The 21,092-nt window shown below is 41.7% G+C and overlaps 3 protein-coding genes across 6 annotated transcripts; 2 read left to right on the top strand and 1 right to left on the bottom strand.

The window, feature by feature from the left end:
* Nucleotides 1-2,048: 2,048 nt before the first annotated feature.
* Nucleotides 2,049-4,577, top strand: tac3a (tachykinin precursor 3a). The gene is made up of 7 exons (XM_062458544.1): nucleotides 2,049-2,187; nucleotides 2,707-2,822; nucleotides 2,995-3,094; nucleotides 3,397-3,426; nucleotides 3,556-3,609; nucleotides 3,713-3,782; nucleotides 4,038-4,577. Exons 2-7 carry the CDS (start codon nucleotides 2,721-2,723, stop codon nucleotides 4,054-4,056), a joined length of 375 nt encoding a protein of 124 aa, XP_062314528.1. The 5' UTR covers nucleotides 2,049-2,187; nucleotides 2,707-2,720; the 3' UTR covers nucleotides 4,057-4,577.
* c1galt1la (core 1 synthase, glycoprotein-N-acetylgalactosamine 3-beta-galactosyltransferase 1, like a) lies at nucleotides 4,534-8,710 on the bottom strand. The gene is made up of 4 exons (XM_062458543.1): nucleotides 8,463-8,710; nucleotides 7,189-7,428; nucleotides 6,317-6,981; nucleotides 4,534-5,390 (listed from the first exon to the last, which is right to left on the bottom strand). Exons 2-4 carry the CDS (start codon nucleotides 7,409-7,411, stop codon nucleotides 5,052-5,054), a joined length of 1,227 nt encoding a protein of 408 aa, XP_062314527.1. The 5' UTR covers nucleotides 7,412-7,428; nucleotides 8,463-8,710; the 3' UTR covers nucleotides 4,534-5,051.
* Nucleotides 8,711-11,000: 2,290 nt separating this feature from the next.
* On the top strand, nucleotides 11,001-20,377 carry b4galnt1a (beta-1,4-N-acetyl-galactosaminyl transferase 1a). 4 transcript variants are annotated; one of them, XM_062458540.1, is made up of 12 exons: nucleotides 11,423-11,752; nucleotides 11,879-11,938; nucleotides 12,946-13,217; nucleotides 13,425-13,589; nucleotides 13,863-13,969; nucleotides 14,126-14,163; nucleotides 14,297-14,477; nucleotides 16,790-16,885; nucleotides 16,993-17,180; nucleotides 17,799-17,939; nucleotides 18,395-18,632; nucleotides 19,965-20,377. In XM_062458540.1, exons 3-12 carry the CDS (start codon nucleotides 13,009-13,011, stop codon nucleotides 20,165-20,167), a joined length of 1,566 nt encoding a protein of 521 aa, XP_062314524.1. In that variant the 5' UTR covers nucleotides 11,423-11,752; nucleotides 11,879-11,938; nucleotides 12,946-13,008; the 3' UTR covers nucleotides 20,168-20,377. The 4 variants fall into 4 exon arrangements, with proteins under 4 accessions (XP_062314526.1, XP_062314524.1, XP_062314523.1 ...); XM_062458539.1 differs by having other exon boundaries at nucleotides 11,879-12,005; XM_062458542.1 differs by lacking the exons at nucleotides 11,423-11,752; nucleotides 11,879-11,938 and adding an exon at nucleotides 11,001-11,184.
* Nucleotides 20,378-21,092: the final 715 nt, after the last annotated feature.

The following is a 21,092-nucleotide window of genomic DNA, read 5'->3' as shown; positions in this document are numbered from 1 at the left end:
GGTACAAAAAAATGATATTTTCAGCAAATTATTTTTGACATGTTAACAAATACCATTGCTTAGCACCAGCTGTAGACTTTGAGCCCATTTTCTATGAAAAAGGCTGTTATAAGTTAACTTTGAATGTGCATAAGAGTAGCTGCCAATGACTTTGATAACACACAACCTGTTTGCTGGATTAGTGGGTCAGAATACTTCCAAATGTATTCCTAATATCTCTTAGTCGAATTCACTTTCCTTTACGGTCCTTTCTGAATATAGGGATGTCAATTAGAATGTTTACAAAAATAAAAATAAATCAAGACATGGAAATCCATTGTATTAACATGAGTACTACAGCATACAGTATATCTGAAGAAATTAAACTAAATATTTTGTTTCCACATCTCCACATTAGCAATTGACTCTGCATGATTGCTGAAGTGAGTTGTATTTAAGAAGTCAAATTGGTGTATTTTCTACCAAGTTTAGGGTCAAGTCAGTGACCATTTGAATCAGTCTGTGAAAAGCAAGGTGCATCCAGGCTAATAGAATATTTGGCCTTAACACACTGTAGCCATTGTACTTTACAGTTTTTCACAATTGCTAAAACACATTCTTGAAACAGTCACCCATTTTCTCAAAACTGTAAACACAAAACCTCATCTTCAAGCACTATTTACAAAACCTCTGAATCCTCTTGCAAAATTAAACTTTCGCCTCAAAACAGTTTTACCTGTGCTCAAAATCAAGCTTTCGCCTCAAAACAGATTTACCTGTGCTCAAAATCAAACACTGCTCTCAAATCATAAACAAAGTGATCAAAATGATATACACTATCAAGCAGTCAGTAAACAATACACAACAAAATTGAAAACACATTGTTCAAAACATATAGTTCTCAAGGAGAAGTACATTTTTACGTAACCTCAAAACAAATTTCATATTTATCCGTCATTGTCTTTTGATGAACGACAACATGTTCTATCATAGTAGCTCAAAATGTATCAGAAATTACTACTCTGCTTTGCTCTATGCAATTTTTTTTGTTCTTTCTCCTCCTTGTACCCCTATACAGTACTGTACCCTGCATCTCACTACTCACAACTCACTCTTGTTCTTTGTTGATATGAACCTGCAACCAGTCAAAATCTATTGAGCAGTCAGTACTGTTACTGTAACAAATGGAAAGCACAATGTTCAGGGCCATACAATTTGTTCATTGTACAGTATACAGCCTACAATGCACTGTACTACAGTATACAATACTACAGTAAAAGGGACAAAAATCTAAGGAGTAAACATGTGATCAATGTGCTTCTTCTTGTCTTTGGGCTGGGTCAGGCCAGAGCACTTCGTGGACATCACAAGCAATATTTTCCCATCTTCAACAACCTGTTTGCTCTCTGAACTGGCTTATATTGGTTGTGTCACATCATTTGAAACAAGTTAAATCAATTTTGAGTGGTTGTGTTTTGTCAATGACATGTTTTCTCTATTTGTATTTGATTGTTGCCATTTGTGTTTACCAGTATGGATGACATGTGCATTAGAGTGCAGAATGTGTTTTGAGAATGAGAATGTGTTTAGAGTTTTGCTGAAAAGTCTATGTGAGATCTGCAAATTGTGTTTTACCATGTGAAATGGTTTAAGGTATTGACAACAGACTGCACAATTAGCTACATGAGTTCAGACAACTGAGAACTTTGTTCAGCCAATGGGTTTTAGTGTTTTAGCAATTCAGAAAAACTGTAAGTCCAATTACATTTTATCAAACTTTTGTCAATCAAAATGACAATTTACTCGATACTTGTTTTGCACCAAGTTTTCACGCGGCCTTCAGTCCATTTGGACTGCACAACCCCAGGAAATGTTTCTAAATATATTCCTTGTTGCAAAGAAACAGACCGTGGACTTTCTTTTTTTTATGAAGCATGACAGACGCCACTGGCATCAGCTTTTATAGCATGATTATCAATAGGATCGTGGCCACAGGAGTACGTGATATAAGATCCAACAACCCACCTACGCAGAGGCTGCTGATTGGAGCGACGCGGGTATCAGGAATCATTTAATAATCAGAAGGGTGGACACCTCACACTGTCCGCGCGGATTTCACAGCAGGATATATACTGTCCGTTCATCCCTACTCACCAGTGCGCGCGCGGTATCCACAACCACCAACAGACTTGGCTACTCATAAACCAGGTAATTAAATATTTTTGAAAAGTAATGTCATCAAATGTCGTGTTTGAATTTCTTTCACAGCAGAATTATGCTAAAACTGCAGGGACATTTGGAGCCGCAGACAATAAAACATTTAAAATAATTTGTAAGCCTACAAAGTCTTTAGAATTATATAGAATGTATTTAGTACCTATTGGAAATATACCTATTATTAAAGTGAGTGATTTCTTAAGTAAATCAATGGTTTTCAATTTCAAGACGAATCCTTGCCTGACCGTGCGCCATTACGCACGAACAGCAAATAGATTCTGAGGCAACAGGTGCAGCAGCAGCATACTGAATAATTAGGCTACTCGAAGTTTGGTTGTCTAATTAAAGTATTAAATTGTCTTGTTGCAAGTAAATACTATATTTACTAGCAAACATGTTGCTTGATCAATCATTCTCTGTGTCCAAGTACCCGTGTCGGCTTCTTTAAATATTAAACAAAACAAATATACGATTTTCCACCTCTATATTAATGGCGAGTAATTTCAACAGGTGGTCCAAAGAAGATGAGAAGAGGATTACTATTGGTGGCACTGTTCCTCGTCATGAAACTCCGATTGTGCCAGTCCGGATGCGAGGAGCCAGGGTCGCGCAGGTCATCGTCAGGTGTAGGTTCTCAGTCTCAGCCGTAATAAGGAATAAGGTGCTGAGTGTGGGCACGGTGGAGCAGTCTATGGAGTCAGGGTCGGGGGCTATAGTATTTCTTGTTACTGTACGCACCGAAAAAAATATTTCCACACTTAACTTCAAACACTGCCTCATAATTTTCCGTCATTACAGGAAATCCCAGGTTTAGGTGAGATGAAGCGCAATCTTCTGAAGAGGTACAGCGACGTGGACTATGACAGTTTTGTGGGTCTGATGGGTAGACGAAATGCGGGTAAAGTTACCGATTTCTCCTTATTCAATCGTGCCATGTTGAATAGTCATGATCGATAACCATATTGTCACCGTAACGATTGTTTCAATAACTAGCTTTCGATGTCATCGCATTTACATTAGGCATGATTAGGCCTCATTTCATTTCAGTTGCTTACAGATCTGTTTTTCACAACAACAAAAAACTTGCGTAAAGTAAATTATAGTAGAACCCAATTCTGTTACGCTTCAGCAAATATAAGATAAAACTAATTTTGATGCTATGAATATTGCATGCATTTACATAACCTTTTCTTGTTTCAGATACAAATGGTGTACAATCCCAACAAAAAAGTAAGTGCTCTCCAATCACACATATAAACGAATCTATCATAGCATGTAACAATAAGAATACTGTGTTAATAGTGTTATTTAAAATAGTCTGTGAGCTCAATTAAAATAACCCAAGGTGTTTAATTGCAGGAGAAATGCATGACATATTTGTTGGACTCATGGGACGGAGGAATTCAGAGCCTGGTGAGTTAATGGGCGCAGACGTGTTAGAACGTTTATTTTTTACACCAATACAGTGATGATGTAGCCTTTGTTTGTACTGCATCTCTCTCTGCGGCTCCAACAGGTAACGCTGGTCCCTGGAGGAAAGCTAACCCAGAGACAAAAGGCATATTTTACAACAAGTGCAGACTTAGGTGAGCACCCTGTCATTTTACCCTCCTACAATATAACGCTTACAACCATACGATTTTGTATGAGTACAATGTACATAGTACGTTATCACAAAAGCTCATTCTGGTAAAGAAGTATAGGTAATCTGTTATGATGGTAATACTTTGAATAGTTAAATTACAACCATCTTTATCTCACTCTATTAACTACAATGTTACACATTGTGAAAAGAACATTTTAATTTGTATAATTGTTCAAATGTCCTTGTTTTGCTGCAGGTTTCGTCGCGGCTTGTAGACGTTCTTCACACTACAGATGATGAAACTTAAGTTTCATTATTTATTTTAACCTTTTACAAAATGAATTAACTAAACTGACAGAGACATGCACGAGTTAATTAAAGCACCTAGGCTTTACAGCATAAAGTTTAAAGTTTGTATAAGACGTTTTATCTGATAAAAGCAAAAGCTAAATGAGAACTATTTCTTTACCATAGTGTTCCTTTCCTCCAAGATAAAGTAAACCGCATTTTTGTAAATAAAAATGGAAATCAACAATTCTGTTTATTACTGCTGATGTGAATCCGTTTTGGATGTATTTCTTAATTTTTCCGTCCAGGTCAATGTAAAATGTTTATTGTTCTGTGAATTATTCAGCTTTGCTCGTCTTAGGAGGGTGCTATCTTGAGATTGGATGGAAACAAGTTACCCACCTCAACATTTGAGATGCATACACCTTAAATTGTTCTGAATGCTGAAATGCATCAGACATTACTACATCAACAGTTTGAATTTATTCAAATATAATTTTACAATCATCGCAAAAGCTTTTGTACACCACACAAATTAAGTAAATAATACTGTATGTGCCGACCAATTTTTCCAAGCATAAAGGCAGTAACTCCTTGATGACATAATGGAATTGACTATTGGAATCAATATTAATTGATCCTTTTTAGAAAGTAACTGTTCAAGATAGCTGACATAGGGGTACACTCCTACTCGGGGATAACTTTCAGTATCTACAAAAGCCCCCAGAACAAATGTTTATGGCATAATCAAATACAGTAACAAGCATGAACGCTGCAACTTCAGTGATTAAAGGTTATTTCAGGTGAGGGTCAATAATAATACAAATTAACCTATCACAAATGATAACGATTGCAGTACAAAACTCTACACAATGCCTTCAAATGAAATTCAAGTGCAATAGTCAAATTTCACCCCAAAATGTACACAATAGCAAAGAAAAAAGAAAATAACTTGGTACTGTAACTGTTTTAAATCACAGTTTCAATTACTCAAAATGCCATTGTCCAGTGTGACTGCAGTTCGGTTGGGCGTTGTCGTTGAATTCAAAACTTCATCTGCAACCCTCAATGACACTGCCGTGAGCTTTTCCCCAGTGACCATGGTGACAGAGGTTGGCAGGGTTACTACCTCAGTCCCCTCGTCCGCCGCCCTCCCCCTGTCTGTGTGTGCTGGCGAGGCCAGGTCCCGGGGTGGGGTGGGGTGGTAACGGTATCTGTAGCCGTAGGGTCGTAGGTGGTAGGTGAAATACTCTAGTGTGTACATGAGCTCTGCTTCCACGTAGTGGAACGACACCGCCAGGTCTGAGCAGCACTGGGGTCCCTGGTTGAACAGAACACACGCAGGTTAAACACCAGCACAAGTCACAACACACAATAAGAACCTTCAGTGAGGTTAAATAGAATGTATGTTTGGTCTTATCTTCCTTTATTAGAATGCGTTTGCTACAGTGTAAGGCATTTGCAAGTGATTTAAGGTCTGCAGCAAAACTCAGTATTCTTATTGACAGTCGGATAAAGATTTGATGTTGCGTTTTGTTGATACCATGTCAAAGTGGCTTGTTTACGCCAGACGCATTGTGGCCTTCACTAATGATCAACTGTCTAACAGAGGCGTAGTAGGGCCTCATAAAAATGGAAAACAAACAATTAGCAGCATTATCTGTAACAAATTGGGTAATTTTGCCATTGTGGACAAGGCATTGTTTCCAATGCAATCATCCACTTAAGCATTCATCTCATTTCATCTCTCTTTCTTTGTACAGAGAATCTCAATAGGCAGAGATCACACAGTGTTCATAAATGTAGTTATTTTTCACTTAGATCTTCAAAAATAATAAATATAAACTTGTTTGTAAAAATAACATTGAGTTGATTATACTGCAATGCCCACACCCAATAAGATGGATATTAGAGCTGTTAGTTTCCTTTTTTTAAAGACAGATGGAGGCTAATGGAATTAAAGGCTTTTCCAGAATGTTCCTCCCTGGCCTGACTGTCACAGCTCATTCCGTATTGCAAAAAACAGGCCTAATCCACAAGCTGATTTGTTTAAGCAACATTACTTGTATGGTTTGGACTAACTCTTGCAAATATGTTTCTTTGTTTGGTACTAGATGTGGTTTTAGATTGAATGCAGCAATGGTGATCCCAACTGAAATGGCTCATCAGTCCTAAACCATGTGTAACCTGTGTTCAAACACACAACTTCACTGCACGTGAAAGAGAGAGAACGTTCGGAACACTTGCCTCCACAATGGGGTAGTAGCAGTAGTTCCAGTACCAGAAGCTCTTGGAGAACTTTCCGGTGAGGTGGTGTTCCGGCACAAAAGGGTGGAAGGTCTCACGCTGCAGCGTGTCTCTAGAGTCCCCTGCCAGAACGCCCATCTTCTCCAGGCACTGGCCCAGCGCCAGGTCCTCTACAGGCGTGGTGTGTGCGCACACCTTAGTCCGGAACCCCTCTACGAACCTCCTGAGGGCCTCTTTGCTCAGCACGTACCCAGCGCCGCCACTCATGTAGCCCTGCTTGGCATACGGCTTGAAGCGCTTTCCAAAGTAGACGGGCTCATCGGACGTGTGATTGGACAGGATCCAGCGCAGGTTGTCCACCACCACAAAAGTGTCATCGTCCGCCTTGAGAAACCAGTCTGCCTGATGGGCGTGGTGCTCGTAGGCGTAGTGGAAGGCGCGGATGGTCTTCCAGTAGAGCTGGTCGCGGCCCTCCCCAGTCCCCAGGCCCACGGTGGGGAAGTCAGGGTCGTCCACAGAGCTCATGAACACCACCAGGTTACAGTGGCGGCTCCAAGTGGCCTTGACGTGGTGGGCCTTGCTGTGGAGGTTGCTGGGCCCAGTCATGACCCAGCACAGGATCCGGACCTTCTGATACAGCTCATCTGCTACACTGTTGTCCTCGTCTGAAGCATGAGCCACGGACGTACATCATCACACAGCTTTAATCATTCTCAAGACTTTTAGGAGTTAAGATACAGGTTTTTACGATGCAACTTGTTTACTTCAGATAATGGCTAAATATATAAAAAGACAATTCATTTGGGGATTGCACATTTTCAAATCAATGTCATATGATCTGAAACCTCCTCTAGTGGACTTCAAAAGCGTACCTATGTGATGAGGGTGGTGGAGGTTGACAAGGGCAGCTCCTTCCTTCCTCCAGCGATGGCTGCCACTGGCCTGTCGCTCCACAGTTGCCGCTGGGCTTTCCTGGAGCTCTGCGAGCACAGGGAAGCTCCTCTCGAACCACACCTGCCTCAGGAAGAAGTGCAGGCTGAGAGTCCCCACTAGGAAGCCCAGGCAGAAGGCACATCTGGAGGATAGACCCTTCATGGTCACAGCATGACAGTCTGAGGGTCAAACACAGCAGGAGTGTCAATCCTTTGATTCATATATCAAATAAATATACTTATTTATACACATGTACATATATAAAAGTCACTCAGGACATAAGAATCCTACTTTGAAGGCACACCCTGCACCTGTAAGGAGTTACCTAAATAGGCTTATCAAACACCTAACCAATCACCGGCCGAGGGTAGGGAGGAGGAGTAATTTATGGTGTCCTGGGGTTGTTAAAATGTAAAGTGACACAGATTGTGTCAAATTATGATACACTACTGCTTTGCAAGTTAGAAATGCTTTTTTTGCAGGTATGGTATTTGGAAGGTTCCTGAAGAAAGTAATACTAGGATAAAAGTGTGTTTTTTCTTTTACCTTCAAACCTATTAGAGAAAGACACATTTTGTCTAAATCTGTGTGACAATTTGGGTTGAGTGCACTGACAGGGACTCTCACTGTCTTAATCCTTAACAAAGTACAGTTTGTATCCATTGCAAAGCGAACTGATAATGTACTGAAAACTGAAGGCTGGGGTTCATACCCAAAACACACATTAGCCTATTTATTTGCTGTCCAAAGGTAGCATAAGCTGCTTCTGTTCACTTAAGCTTCCCGCGACAACAGGATATATTTCTCACCATTAAATTAGTTGATTGGCATTAACGTCAGCTACCGTTTTTTTGTTGTTGCCATTGACAAGAATTACCATACCAAATGACAATGCCGTTATGTGTTACGGCAGTTTAGCGTCATATCTTAGGCTACCGTTATAGCCTACTACCAACAACAATGTGAAATCATTTTTTATATAAACTGACTGCTTGGAAACGGCACTGACAGGCTACAGAAAAGCCGATAATGACAATCAACGGTGACAGGTCCTCCATGAGTCAAATCCAGCTTTGCGTTAAATCCACCTCTTTTTCTAGACGTATGTAGCCTACAATTTAGGAAAAACTATTAGGCTACGCAATTTTATGAGGAAAAATTGGTTTCATGTTATTCTTTACCCATGTTATTTTCCGACAAATGTCTCATTTACCTTTGAGCGAAGATCAGACTCTTTAGACAGGCCCATATTGGAAAGATAGTCTACATTTGCAAGACATCGCCGCCGGAGAAAATCCTATCTTGTGTTGGTCCATTTTAAACTATTGGGTGACGCGACATCATTGTCAACAATTTCCTACCCACAAATGTTCTCAGTATGAGCGTTAAATGTGAAGGCCTTGTGCTACTCATTCGCTCTGTGAAATTAATGAAAACACGAGTATCCTGGTGCTTAAGAATCACATTCTTCAGAATCACGGAGTAATCTCTGAAATGGTAGCATCTCATTGGACAATTTTGGGTTGCGTACACTACAGCCCGCCTTTCCGAAATTCAAATTGTGTTAGTGCTTAGTGGACTTTCCTTTAAATCATTTAAATAAATATTACTGCATAAATAACCTACATTTAAAAATTATTCCAATATCCTGTTTTACAATAAAGCATATCGTACTTAACATCATTTCATCATATTGTACCTAATTAACAGACCTGCGGATCGCGTAGTTTCCTAATAACTATAGGCTATGTTCAGCAGGCTACTCAATTAAAATTCAACCTTTTCAAGAGTTGAACATTAACAAAGTCATCATGATCCATGAGGGGAGAGGGTCAAGGTACACAACCTCTTTGGTAAATAGACTAAATCAAAGGAATTTAGTGGCTGCAAAACAGCAGCTGTCTGAGCTTCTGCCCAGTGCCCACAGTGTAACGTGCTTGAAATTACGGGCTAAACCTACACACAGGGGCGCCACTAACAATGTTGGGCCCGAACAGCAATGTGCCCCCCCCCCTCCCTTCCCATATTGGTTATGTCAATTTTTTTCATGAACCCTTGTGCTGCCTTCAGGTCATATGACCAAAAGGTTCATAACGAACCATCGTTGTGTTTACCCAATTTTACCCAATATAAAAACAAATAAAAATAATTTTCTTTTAACCTTTGCAATGTGGGGGTCTGAGACAGCCCAACGGTTAAAAGAAAATGCTTCACTTTGTTTTTGTATGTGGTAAATTTGTCGCAATACGACGGTGGGTCACAATGACTGATGGGTCAGAATGACCCGAAGATAACACAAGGGTTAAGCACATTTTTACTCCAAGCCCCCCCTCCCCCCTGGGGCCCTGGGTAGTCATTCCCACTTGCCCCCCAACTTCAATGTCCTTACACACAAATTATTCAGAGGACGATTAAATACATATTTTTATTATTTTTCGTGTAAGGTAAAATCCATTTTAGCACCAGCATTAGTCTTTCTGTGCATGTGAGGTCGAGAATTGTATATTTTGCCTTTGTGAGTGTGCGTGTTTGGCATTTGGGCAGGGCATCAGCTGTCACGGGCAGCGATGAGACATTGTTTTTTTTCTTATTTGAAGTTTGCACAAAATGTATGGATGTATTCGAATTCTTGAGATCTGAACAATATGCTGATTCCAATTGTGTTTCTCTGTGTCAAGTGGGAGTGTGAGTGTGTGAAAGTGCGCAGTGGCCACTAGAGGTCCTTATTCACCAAGCATTAAGAAACAGTTTATAATAGAGGGGGCAAATATGGACATGTGTAAGGAAAATATCAACATGTGAAAATGTTATGTATGACAGTATACATCATAGCATGTATTAGAAGGAAATATACAAATTATCCCTACCCTTTGCTCAGTACTTTGCATCCTACAGTGCAGGGGCATAGGTTCATTTTCAAATGGAGGTAGGACAGATTGTTTTAATAACTGAGGGTGCGGCTGTTAACCACAGTTTTCGGGATGAAAAGTAATAAAATCCACGCCGAAACGCCAGCGGACTTACCTGTTTTAAGGAAACAGTACACCACCTGTGCAAGCTTATTGGAATCTGAGTTGCTCTACCCCCTACCACCACCAACAGAGAGCATGATGGGTACGAACAAGAGGAGATGGGTGGAACATGTCTGGAAGATGCGTTTTCCCTACAACTCTTGAGGTTGGTGATGACAACTTTTACTGGTTACCTTGCTATACACTATTCACTCGTACTGTGACATTTGATCCCACCTGAATCATATTCTACTTGTACTTCAAATGATCATTTTCCAGTTCCTTAAACTGTTTCTCCAGTAGGCCATTAATCCCAGCAGCCAGCAAGTGTTAAATGGACTTTTCACAGATCAGATGGGCTGTAGCTGTTCTGAATTGTGTGGCATTACAAATGTGCAAAAAAGAAATTCCCACATTCATGAAAAGAATATATATATATATTTTTTTAACTTGTAGGTGACACCATTTAATATTGTATCCTGCAGCCATGTACACAAAAATTAAGTGCTTGTACTTTGAAAACAAAAATAAGAAGGCCTAGGCTAAATGGGCCTAGACTTCTCTGCTTTCTTTGCAGTTATTAAAAACATCTCACACATACATGTTCAGCACCTGGATTCAACAACACTCCCAACAGCATGTTCCCTAGCTGCTTGATGGGTTATTATTGTCTTGACTGGAGCTGTAGTATCAAAGCCCATAGAGCGAGAGGACATAAAGGGAGGAGGCAGACAGGATCAAAAGCACAAAGATTTTTTTACTCACCAAAATTACAAAATTAAGGACCTCCAAAAGCTCAGACACAAGACAGAAGACAAATGGCAAAAGATCAACAGAAACTCAAAGGACAGACTTAATCACGTTTGGAACTACAACCAAAACTGAACAAACAAATCGACAAAGGAAGCAACGCTGAAAGCACAGGTTAGGGTAATCACAATGGACACCAGCTGGGTGATGTGTAAAGGAGACACAGATGTATTGGGAGCTAGGAAACAGGGGAGGGACAGAGAGAGTGGGGGGGGGGGGGGGGGGATTTGATTAGATTCAACTTTGTCACTGCACAGTACAAAAACAGATTTACAGGTTAAAGTGCAAAAACTGTTTAGAGCACGGGGAAGGTGCAATATTGTGCACGGTTGTGTCTGAAGTTGTTATCCTGATTGTTGGGAGGTAGGATGTGGTGGAGGGTTGGATAGTATTTTAGTCCAAAGTTCAGAAGGTGGACAAATGAGGGAATTGGCAAGAGTGGACATGTCCAGTTTTCATGGAGTCTAGAGTAGCCTATAATTTAGGGGGAGGAAAACACTTTAAAGAAATAATTTCGTTTAACCGTCAACTGCTTAAAAAGAGATACAATATCTCGCCTTGCCAAAGGAGCTTGGATAAAACGCGACCAACCTGAAATTCAAGATAAGATGATTCGTCTTTTTTTGAAGGGTGCATAGGCTACTGCTAGGCTTAAGCCTGGAGCAAAACATTTGTTACAGAGGTGAGTCGATCGAAGCTAATTCTGTTTTATTTCTTCACCCCTTTTTCAAGTCCGGGTCAGCACATAATTTGCGCATTTAATTCTGTACACGCAGTTTTTCATTCAACTCTATCTACTTTCCCATAGTCCATCCTTTCTTGCATCGAAATCTTTGACAGCGCCCACATCTGGACATTACAAAAACAGGTTGGAGATTCTCACGGCATAAACTTTACAACACCGGCTAATTACGGACAGGTAGAAAATTCGAGAGGTAAATTTGGCTTCGTCTTTGAACCAAGCATATCGTATTTCTACGTTAAGTAGTTTAAGTCAATTGTAAATATAAATAAGGATTCTACTAAACGGTCCTGGAAATTAAGCCCACTATCTTTTGTGGAGTAAATGAGTCGTTGTTATTGATGGTAAAAATCAAATTCAATAAATGTTTTTAGATATCTTTACGGTTATTGGCATTGTTGGGAGGACGTATAGGCTAGCCTATATGAGCGAGGTGAAGTTATGGCGGATATTTATGGATTTATTTTTTGCCCTTGAATATGCGAATCTTGACTGGTAGTGTGGTCATTGTTGCCACTTATGATTTCATCATGACGAATATTCTGAGGGTAGCAGTTGTAGTTTACAAACAAGTTTAGCTGGCACACAATGCACTAAAGACACAGCAAATGTCAATGTGTTAAATTAACATCCGGGAGGTTTATAAACTGTAGATCCATGACAGGGGACCAACATAAACAGTCAACGAGTAAAATGAACACTTCTGTGTTTAATCAACACTTTGAAATCTGCTGTACATGATTTAGGCTACTTTATAAATAATACATGATTTCACTCATGTTAAACTGTCCCTTACGTTAGACAAGGAGATTGTCTTTCTGCCTTAGGCAGGGGGAGGTTACCTGTACTGCAAGTCAGGACACAAATGACTCAGTCAAATATGTGCCAATACGAATGACTACCATCCTCCCATTATAATATCTATTCTCGTATGCATATTTGTTTTCACATAGGGCCTACTAAATAAGGATGATGGGATATATATCTATATATGACAGTAAAGCAATGCGAATACATGTGATATGGTAGATGACTCATGTTACCAGGGATTATGATAGTCTTGATAGGGTGCACCTTCACTTCCTGAAAGGTGTGCTGGAGTTGACTGTTGGCCCACACCCCCTCTGTTGCAGACACATTCCAAACCAGACGCTGGTCAGCTTCCCTGTACCCTGTATTCTGCACTAATTTCCGTGATGAGTAGGCCTACTGCCCGCAAGGCCCTGCTGTCTATTCTGGCTCTTGCCGTATTGATTTATGCCCTCCATTCATGGAACTTGTCGACTGACGTCCTAGTTAATGAACGCCCAGAACTGGTCATCAAGACTTTTCTATTTAAGAAGCTTCATAAACCGGTGGAAGAACATGATAATATCCCCTTCCATGTCAAGGGAACTGTGGCAAGGTAAGTGACGAGCCGTGTTGGCTGCTCATGCTTTTGTTCAGTGTTGAGTGTGTGACACACCAACCCAAACACTGTGACCTCCACAGTGGTGTACTTGGGTTAGCAGCACGTTTGCCTGGAAATCAAGACGTTAGTAGTGTTCCTGTTTCTCCACCCTACAGTCACCAAAAGTGATGTTGTTCTTTAAACGATGTGCTCTCCACCCAGTCGTCTGAAGCAGGATACGTGCGTATGCAAGAGGGATGAAAGCATCCAAGTGCCATTCGCTGACTGGCTGTTTCCCCGTATGTGGTCACACAACTTCCTGTCCTCCGTCCAGGACTCAGAGGTGAAGAATCGCAGGACACAGGAGTATGAACGTTTCCAGAAGAGGTATTAAACAGTACACATAGAAATATTCACCCCTGGTCCCCACCCCGACTCCAAAACAAAAACACAGACGTCACCATCGACAACGGTAGAAATGTCAGCATTGAATTGGATGGTTATGCATGCCTACATACAAACACATGCACACTCGGTTTCCATCGCATGAAAAAAGAATTCCACAATTCCTTGTAAATTCCCACTGTCAAATTGAACCATATATATTTGATGGACGTCACGTGTGATTGATGCTTTCGTACATCCCCATTACAACTCTAGGTCCTCCAGCGCTCTAGACCTTCTTATCATAGCAGAGGCTAACAGTCCTCTCCAGTACCCTACTCAGGGGCTGGAGGTACGACCCCTCAAGACTATCATCATCCCTGGTAAGAGCAGATGATAAACCATATAGTAGAGAGTTTCTGCAACCATTAAAGTGCTGTTGATTTCCATCTGAAGGAATACTAATGAGTTTGGTTTGCGGATAAAGAAAGTCTCTTTCTCTAGAATAAATACGATTTTCACTATTGATCTTCCCAAAGGGCTGGGTCTGAAGGAACTGCCTAAAGACATATACATGGTAGGTTCTAGTTCTTTCTGTTTGTTGTATAATTGGGTTTTAGGAAGTGCTGTATGATCAGCATCACTTCCCTGTTTGGACTTGATCACTTTCCATTTATTTTGCATTTTATCACCATGGTGCTTTCTCATAGGTGAATTTGACTGCCACCATGGGTACGTTTGATGTGGCTGCCACAGTGGATGCAGTTTTCATCACAGGGGCGGGGCAAATGCACATAAGCATGTCCAGTAGACATCTTCCGAATTTGAACCGACAGCTTCAGTTTGTCACCTACACAAACACTGTGTTCCACCCCAGGACAGCAGACATACGTGAGTCCATAAAAAATACCGTCAGCTACATCAGAAATTAATATTTTGTTAAACCTCAAGTAAAATATATCATGCTCGCCAGATAGACATCAAGTTTGAGCAGAGACAATGGGTGAAGAACTGCAATCCATGAAAACAATCCATCCACGTTGCACAGTACCTTTTGACATGAAAGACAGAGATTTTGGAACTGCTCTCATGTGCCACCCATCATTCCAACCCCACCCATAACCTTCTCCACGGCATACTTGATGGCTTGGTGACCAAAGAGCCGTCGCGCACTAAACCATCGAAAGTCATACAACCCAAAGTCATGTGCTGTATTTTGGGTGACTGTTGGGAGGTGGAGGTGGAAGGGTGGAGAGAGAGTCAACAAGTCTGTAAAGTTGCAGCACACTGGGACTGTAAACGAGTTCCAACAACATCAAGTGATTTTGGTTGAAGGACAAATTTGCCCTTGTGTGTAGAAAGTACAGCAGAAGATCAAGTATCAGAAAGGCATAGTTCTAGTGTTGACGTTGATGATAGGGAGTCAGATGGGAATCGGGCTGTTAATCGGAAGGTTGCCAGTTCGATCCCTGGCCGTGCAAAAATGACTTTGTGTCCTTGGGCAAGGCACTTCACCCTACTTGCCTCGGGGGAATGTCGCTCTGGATAAGAGCGTCTGCTAAATGACTAAATGTCAATGAAGTGGTTAGATTCAAGGAATGCTGTTTAGCCACGACGTTCTCTCTTGCCAAGACATTGTTTGCCCGCTGTCTTTTGATGGGTTTGGATTCTCTTGGAAATTGTCTTCCGTGTTGCAAGTTTAGAGGGCATTTACATTTTCAAACAGCTATGAAAACCCCCTGCAGTGTCTGAGCTTCAGAGTTTTCTTTTAACACATTGATGGTGGGGGCATCAGTATCTAGTCTGTTTCGTGTAAAGGAGTTTGTAAGCTCTCAAAGTACGTCAAGAAAGAGGTCCAAGTTCTCTCAAAACTCTGTATGGAACCATCCGGTGTGTATCTAATTTTCTCCAGTTTCAGGAAAAACATAATGTCTCATCCATCTACTGAATGTGGGTGGTGATTGATCTTTCCACAGGAGTAATATCTGACGTCTAGCAAGCAAAGAGGTGAATGCTATGACAGCATAGGCCCTGCCTTTAAGAGATTGAGTTTCTTCTGTGAAACCAAATATGGCACATATTGGTTTTGGAGGGATGTGTATACCAAACATGCTGCAGTAGGCCTGAAATGTGTCTGGCCCAAATGTCCTGAGAAAAGGGCAAGACCAGAACATATGTATGTGGTCGGCTGGGCGACTTTTACAGCAGGGACACGCAGGGTCAACACTAGGAAAAATCTTGGCCAATTTAGCCCTGGTCCAGTACACTCTAAGGAGGATTTTAAGTTGAATTAGGCCGTGTCTGGCACAAGGAGGGGAGGTGTGTACTAGATCAAGTGCTGCTTCCCATTGACCCTCTGTCATTGCTTCCCCAAAGTCATCTTCCCAAAGTTTTCTTATGGTTTGCAATCACAAAGTTGTTTTTCTTTTCTACTTTCAGTATTTTTTTTCCTAAACCTTTCATCCTATCTATTTTGGCATGTTTATCAACTCCACGGATACAGGGTGTACGTTCACATTTAACACACACACAGCAAGGCACTCAAGAACACACGCACGCACAGGATATGTAGCTGTTGGAATTATGGAAAGTCACTGTGCAGGTTGAAAGTGATTCTTGGGCGTGCATCACAGTGTATGTCAATAAACAGGGCTTATTGCACAGGATATGCACCCTGTTTGTGGGTGCTAACAGCATGTTAAGTTTGCACAGGGTGTCGCACTGCCCCTGTGACGGCTCTGTGTTTACCCATACACTTATCTGGAGGCTGTGTTTGTTGCAGCAACCGGTTTGCATCTCACTATCTATACTGTAGTACCGACGCTAAGTGAAACAAACATTTACATTGTCATTTAGCAGACGCTCTTATCCAGAGCGACTTACAGTAAGTACAGGGACATTCCCCCGAGGCAAGTAGGGTGAAGTGCCTTGCCCAAGGACACAACGTCATTTGGCACAGCCAGGAATTGAACTGGCAACCTTCAGATTACTAGCCCGATTACCTAACCGCTCAGCCACCTGACTTCAAATGAAACAAATTCATTTGAATCCAGTACAACACACACATAGATTGGGAATAATGAATTCCTGTTTAAGACAGAATGGAAAATACGTCTTTTGTTTTTCTACTGTTGTGATGTGACAAAGACGTTAAGATTAATAAGTGTTTGTATCCATAGTGACCATATCCTGTGCTCTTCCAGTTCAGATGGAAACCCATGGACACCACTCAGTCTTTACAATCACTGTTGGACATGTCATCACCCCAAAACTCGTGAAACCAGCCTTCAAAGAAGAAGGTGTGTTATACAGTTGTTTGTCTGAAATTAAACAGGGTCAAAATAAATGTTTCGTTTTTAGAGTGGAATCAACCTATTTTTGTATAAACGGTTTCATTTCTTCCCAGTATCTGGTATCAGTTCCCTTGTCACCATCGCTACCAAGACCTTCCTGCGCTATGATAAATTACAGGACTTGATTGACAGCATACGGCAGTACTACCCTGACATTGTCATAGTGGTCGCCGACGACAACGAGGAGCCCCAGCCAGTCAAGGGCCCCCACATAGAGCATTACACCATGCCATATTTAAAGGTGAGACAACCTCATCCGGTGAAAACCTACTAAATGTGTCATAAAAGAGTAAGCTGCCCCTTTTTTGGCATCCGCTTTAAACAGTGTTCACGTGGTTTCAGAGGACATTGGGAGGGGAAGTAGTTCAAGTTCAAGTCTTCTATTGTCAGATGCACAGAACAACACAGGGTCAGACTGGGCACTGAAATTCTTAGGACAAGACAACGCAAAGCAACCTGGCATAACATAACATATAAGTATTCAGTTTAACATAGATTACATTTATGATAAGCAAAAATATAGTAAACCTCCTAATATACAATAATATACAATATCCAATACAGTGTACTAAACCTCTAAATACACATAATACACATAATAACCTATACTAACCTATACGTTGTGTGCTCCAAAGTGGGATTTTGTTCATTTGTAATGTTCTTTTTTATGGATGGGTCCCCACCACCAGCCTCCCCTCAATTGGAACTCTGGTTTTTAAATAATCTACACAAGATAGACTAACCTTCCACTAACATATCATTTAGTATCTGATTGTTTCTAGATCCAATTTCATTTGTATAGCCAGTTATAATATGCATCGTCACAAAGAGCTTCATAAGATGGCCTCTCCCTCTTCAGGGCTGGTTTGCTGGTAGAAACCTAGCCATCTCCCAGGTGACCACCAAGTACGTGCTATGGGTGGATGATGACTTCATCTTCTCTGCTAACACAAAGCTGGAGAAGATGGTGGACATCTTGGAGAGAACCACCTTGGACCTGGTAAGGGCTTCCACCATTCCTGTTCGGTCAGACGGACTGACAGACAAACAGACTCAGAGTACTCACATACTCTGTTGGCTGTGAGAGACACTCTTTGGAGGTGACTTTTATTGAAGGATTAATGTATAAGTACTCCGAACAGTCATGACATCACATGAATGGACAGTTGGTACTGTTTTTTTTTCACTGTTTGACAATAGATGTTTGTGCTTGCGTCATGTGATTTGAGGTCTGAAGAGTGATGTGTTGAAAATAGATCTTAGCATATTGGACACCAAACTGAAATAAATAATGCATATTCAATGTATATACTGCAAGTTATAACTTTTACTGTGGGTTAACCGTGCAGCATGTAAACTAGGATGTCAGAATTATTCTGTGTGCAACTGCAGCCCCATTCACGCTTTCCCTGGCCACCTCAGAAACTATGGAATCTTTCTTGGTACTTTTGTCAGGTGGGCGGTGCGGTGATGGAGGCGACCGGGTACACTGCCACCTTCCGCCACACCATCTCTGTGGAAGAAGGTGGCCAAGATGGGGACTGCTTACACATAAGGCGGGGCTACCACCACACCATTGAGGGCTATCCCAACTGCGTGGTCGCAGACGGCGTCATCAATTTCTTCATGGCGAGGACGGACAAGGCGAGGCAGGTGGGCTTCGACCCCCGTCTGGCACGAGCGGCTCATCTGGGTAGGTGTTGACCTCTGGACCTGTGCGCACACCCACAGTGCTCTGCTAAGTACAGTTCACCTGACGCTGTTTTCCAGGACTCCTTTCACTGTTATCTTTCTGTCTGTGTCCCCACCCACCAATCTATATGGATCTTTCCCCCTGTCCTCATCTCTTTTATGATGTGTGCACAAACCCTCCTGTCATTGCTACCAATGATTCACTCATTTTTATAGTTTGCATGAATAGTTGCTGTCCAGGGCCGGATTAACCATTAGGGCAACTGGGCACTTGCCCAGGGGCACATGACATCTAAGGGGCCCTGGACAATGTCAACTAAAATGTTACATCACGTTATGAACGCAGTCCTAACTTTCCTTAATGTGAGTACTTTATTACAACTCGTTCGATCAAAATGTTATGTTAAAATCACGTGTTTGTGTAGTCTAGTAGTAGCCAGTGCCGCCGCTCCCATAACGCTCACTACGCGCTGTGCGTAGGGCACCAACTCCTGAGGGGGCACCAAAAAATAGCCAACTGAAAAATCATCATAGTTATAATACTTATAATACCGATATTATTTTAGTATAGAAATATTAGACACGTATATTACAAAACAGGCAGAACAAGAGATGTAGCCTATTTAAATGCTCACAAAAAGTTACGATGGTGCCCCCCCCCCCCCAAAAAAAAACAAAAAAAACAAATAGGCTACACACTCAACTTCCCAAGCTTGCTGTGGGTGCCCTTCCCTCAGTGGGCTGACGAACTTTGACAGTAGGCTAGGTCAACTTTTCTAAGATGGGCTTAAAACGATAACAGGAGTCAGGAGAAGGAAAAAAGAAAGAAAGAGACTGCGAGATGGTGCCCGTGCATCACTTTCAGGTAAGTCCATGTTTAATCATTGTTAAATACGGGAAATGTGCTGCTAATTTAATGGTTAGCCTATGCATACACCTCAAACTTGCTGACGTTATTGCTAATGTTAGCACACTCAAATATGTTAATTTAGTTAGGTGCAAGCTAGATTGAGATTTAACTGTTAAACATTATCAATGCATTTTACAAGTAACTGCGCCAGCTAGCTGTTACTTTCTTACCTACTGTCTGCCAAGATTTTACCAATTGAAAAACGGCTTGTAAAATGTTTATTTTACATAAAGCTCAAAAAACTATTTTGCGCTCAAATAAAGGCCCAAAAAATTCGCTCGCGCGCTTCGCGCACTCTCAATTTTTTGGGACATCCGTAACTAGCATCACATCAAACACAGGGGGGGGGGGCCTTAAACCTTGTTGCCCAGGGCACAGAAAATTGTTAATCCGGCCCTGTTGCTGTCCCCTCTCTCCCTCTAGAGTTTTTTGTTGACGGGCTGGGCTCTCTTCACATTGGCTCCTGCAGCGACGTTGTGGTGAGCCACGCTTCAAAGATCAAGTTGCCGTGGGGCAAATCGGAGAGTGAAAAGGCCTATGCCAAGTTCCGCTATTCCCCCTCTAATAACACCGGGAGTGACTTCTACTACTTCAAGAGCCGGTTCCAGTGCATGACTAGTGAATAAGATGACCGCAGCCTGTTGTGTTATTAGGTGTAGACCCTATAACTTAAGAAGGACGAGACAACACCGGATTGGTATAGATGACTGGAGCTTTACTCTAACGTGTTCAGTACATCCTCAACTCCCGAACTCTCTAGCCTCTAGGGGGCAGCATTCATTCACTAACATAACATCCCCCTTTCTTAGTTCTGTAATAAACATTTCACTTAAGTATCAATATTTCTTTGTTTTACTGTCAACTCGTTATTGAACTCATTCTACCATTTCTTCAATGTTATACTCTATATTTGTAATGTCCTTTTCTTACAATTGAATATTCTCAACAGAGATTACTCGAACTTTACAAAATCACAATACATAAAGTCACATACAAAACACTCAACATCACACAACTAACTATGAAGGTGAGGTAGACTGCTCAGTCCTTCAAATGAGTGAGGGGGTTATTCTGCCCCTTGGGCCACTCATTACTCTAACAAGTAACAAAACTTCTCTCTCTTGCCGGGTATCTTTTCTGATCAGGACTGCTGGGCTGCAAGTGTTCCTGTTCAGCAGAATTGTGCACTGCTGGCAGTGGTTCCGCGGCAGCGGTGTCCGGTGGAGCATCAGGCGAGTCCTCAGGCTCTCCTGGGGCAACAGGTGTGTTGACGAGATGCCGTCGATTACGGCGAAGAACTCCGCTGGGGGTCTCCACCAAGTAAGACCTCGGTGTGTGGGCAGAATTCAGCACTGTCCCTCTTTCCTTGGTGTCTGACACCCAGACATGATCGCCAGTGTTGAGCCAAGGCAGATGGTGAGCTCTGTGTCGTCTGTTGAAGTCACGCTGCTGTCTCTTTTTACTTTCTTGCTCCTTCTGTCTCAGTTGTTGCAGATTAGTCCATCTGGGTCGGAGAGAAGATGGTACTACGGGCAGTGTGGTTCTAAGGCG

This window comes from Osmerus eperlanus, chromosome 4 (assembly GCF_963692335.1).
Source record: "Osmerus eperlanus chromosome 4, fOsmEpe2.1, whole genome shotgun sequence".
NCBI lineage: Eukaryota > Metazoa > Chordata > Actinopteri > Osmeriformes > Osmeridae > Osmerus > Osmerus eperlanus.
The sequence above is the reverse complement of the archived record's forward strand: the minus strand, read 5'-3'. Positions and strand labels throughout refer to the sequence as shown.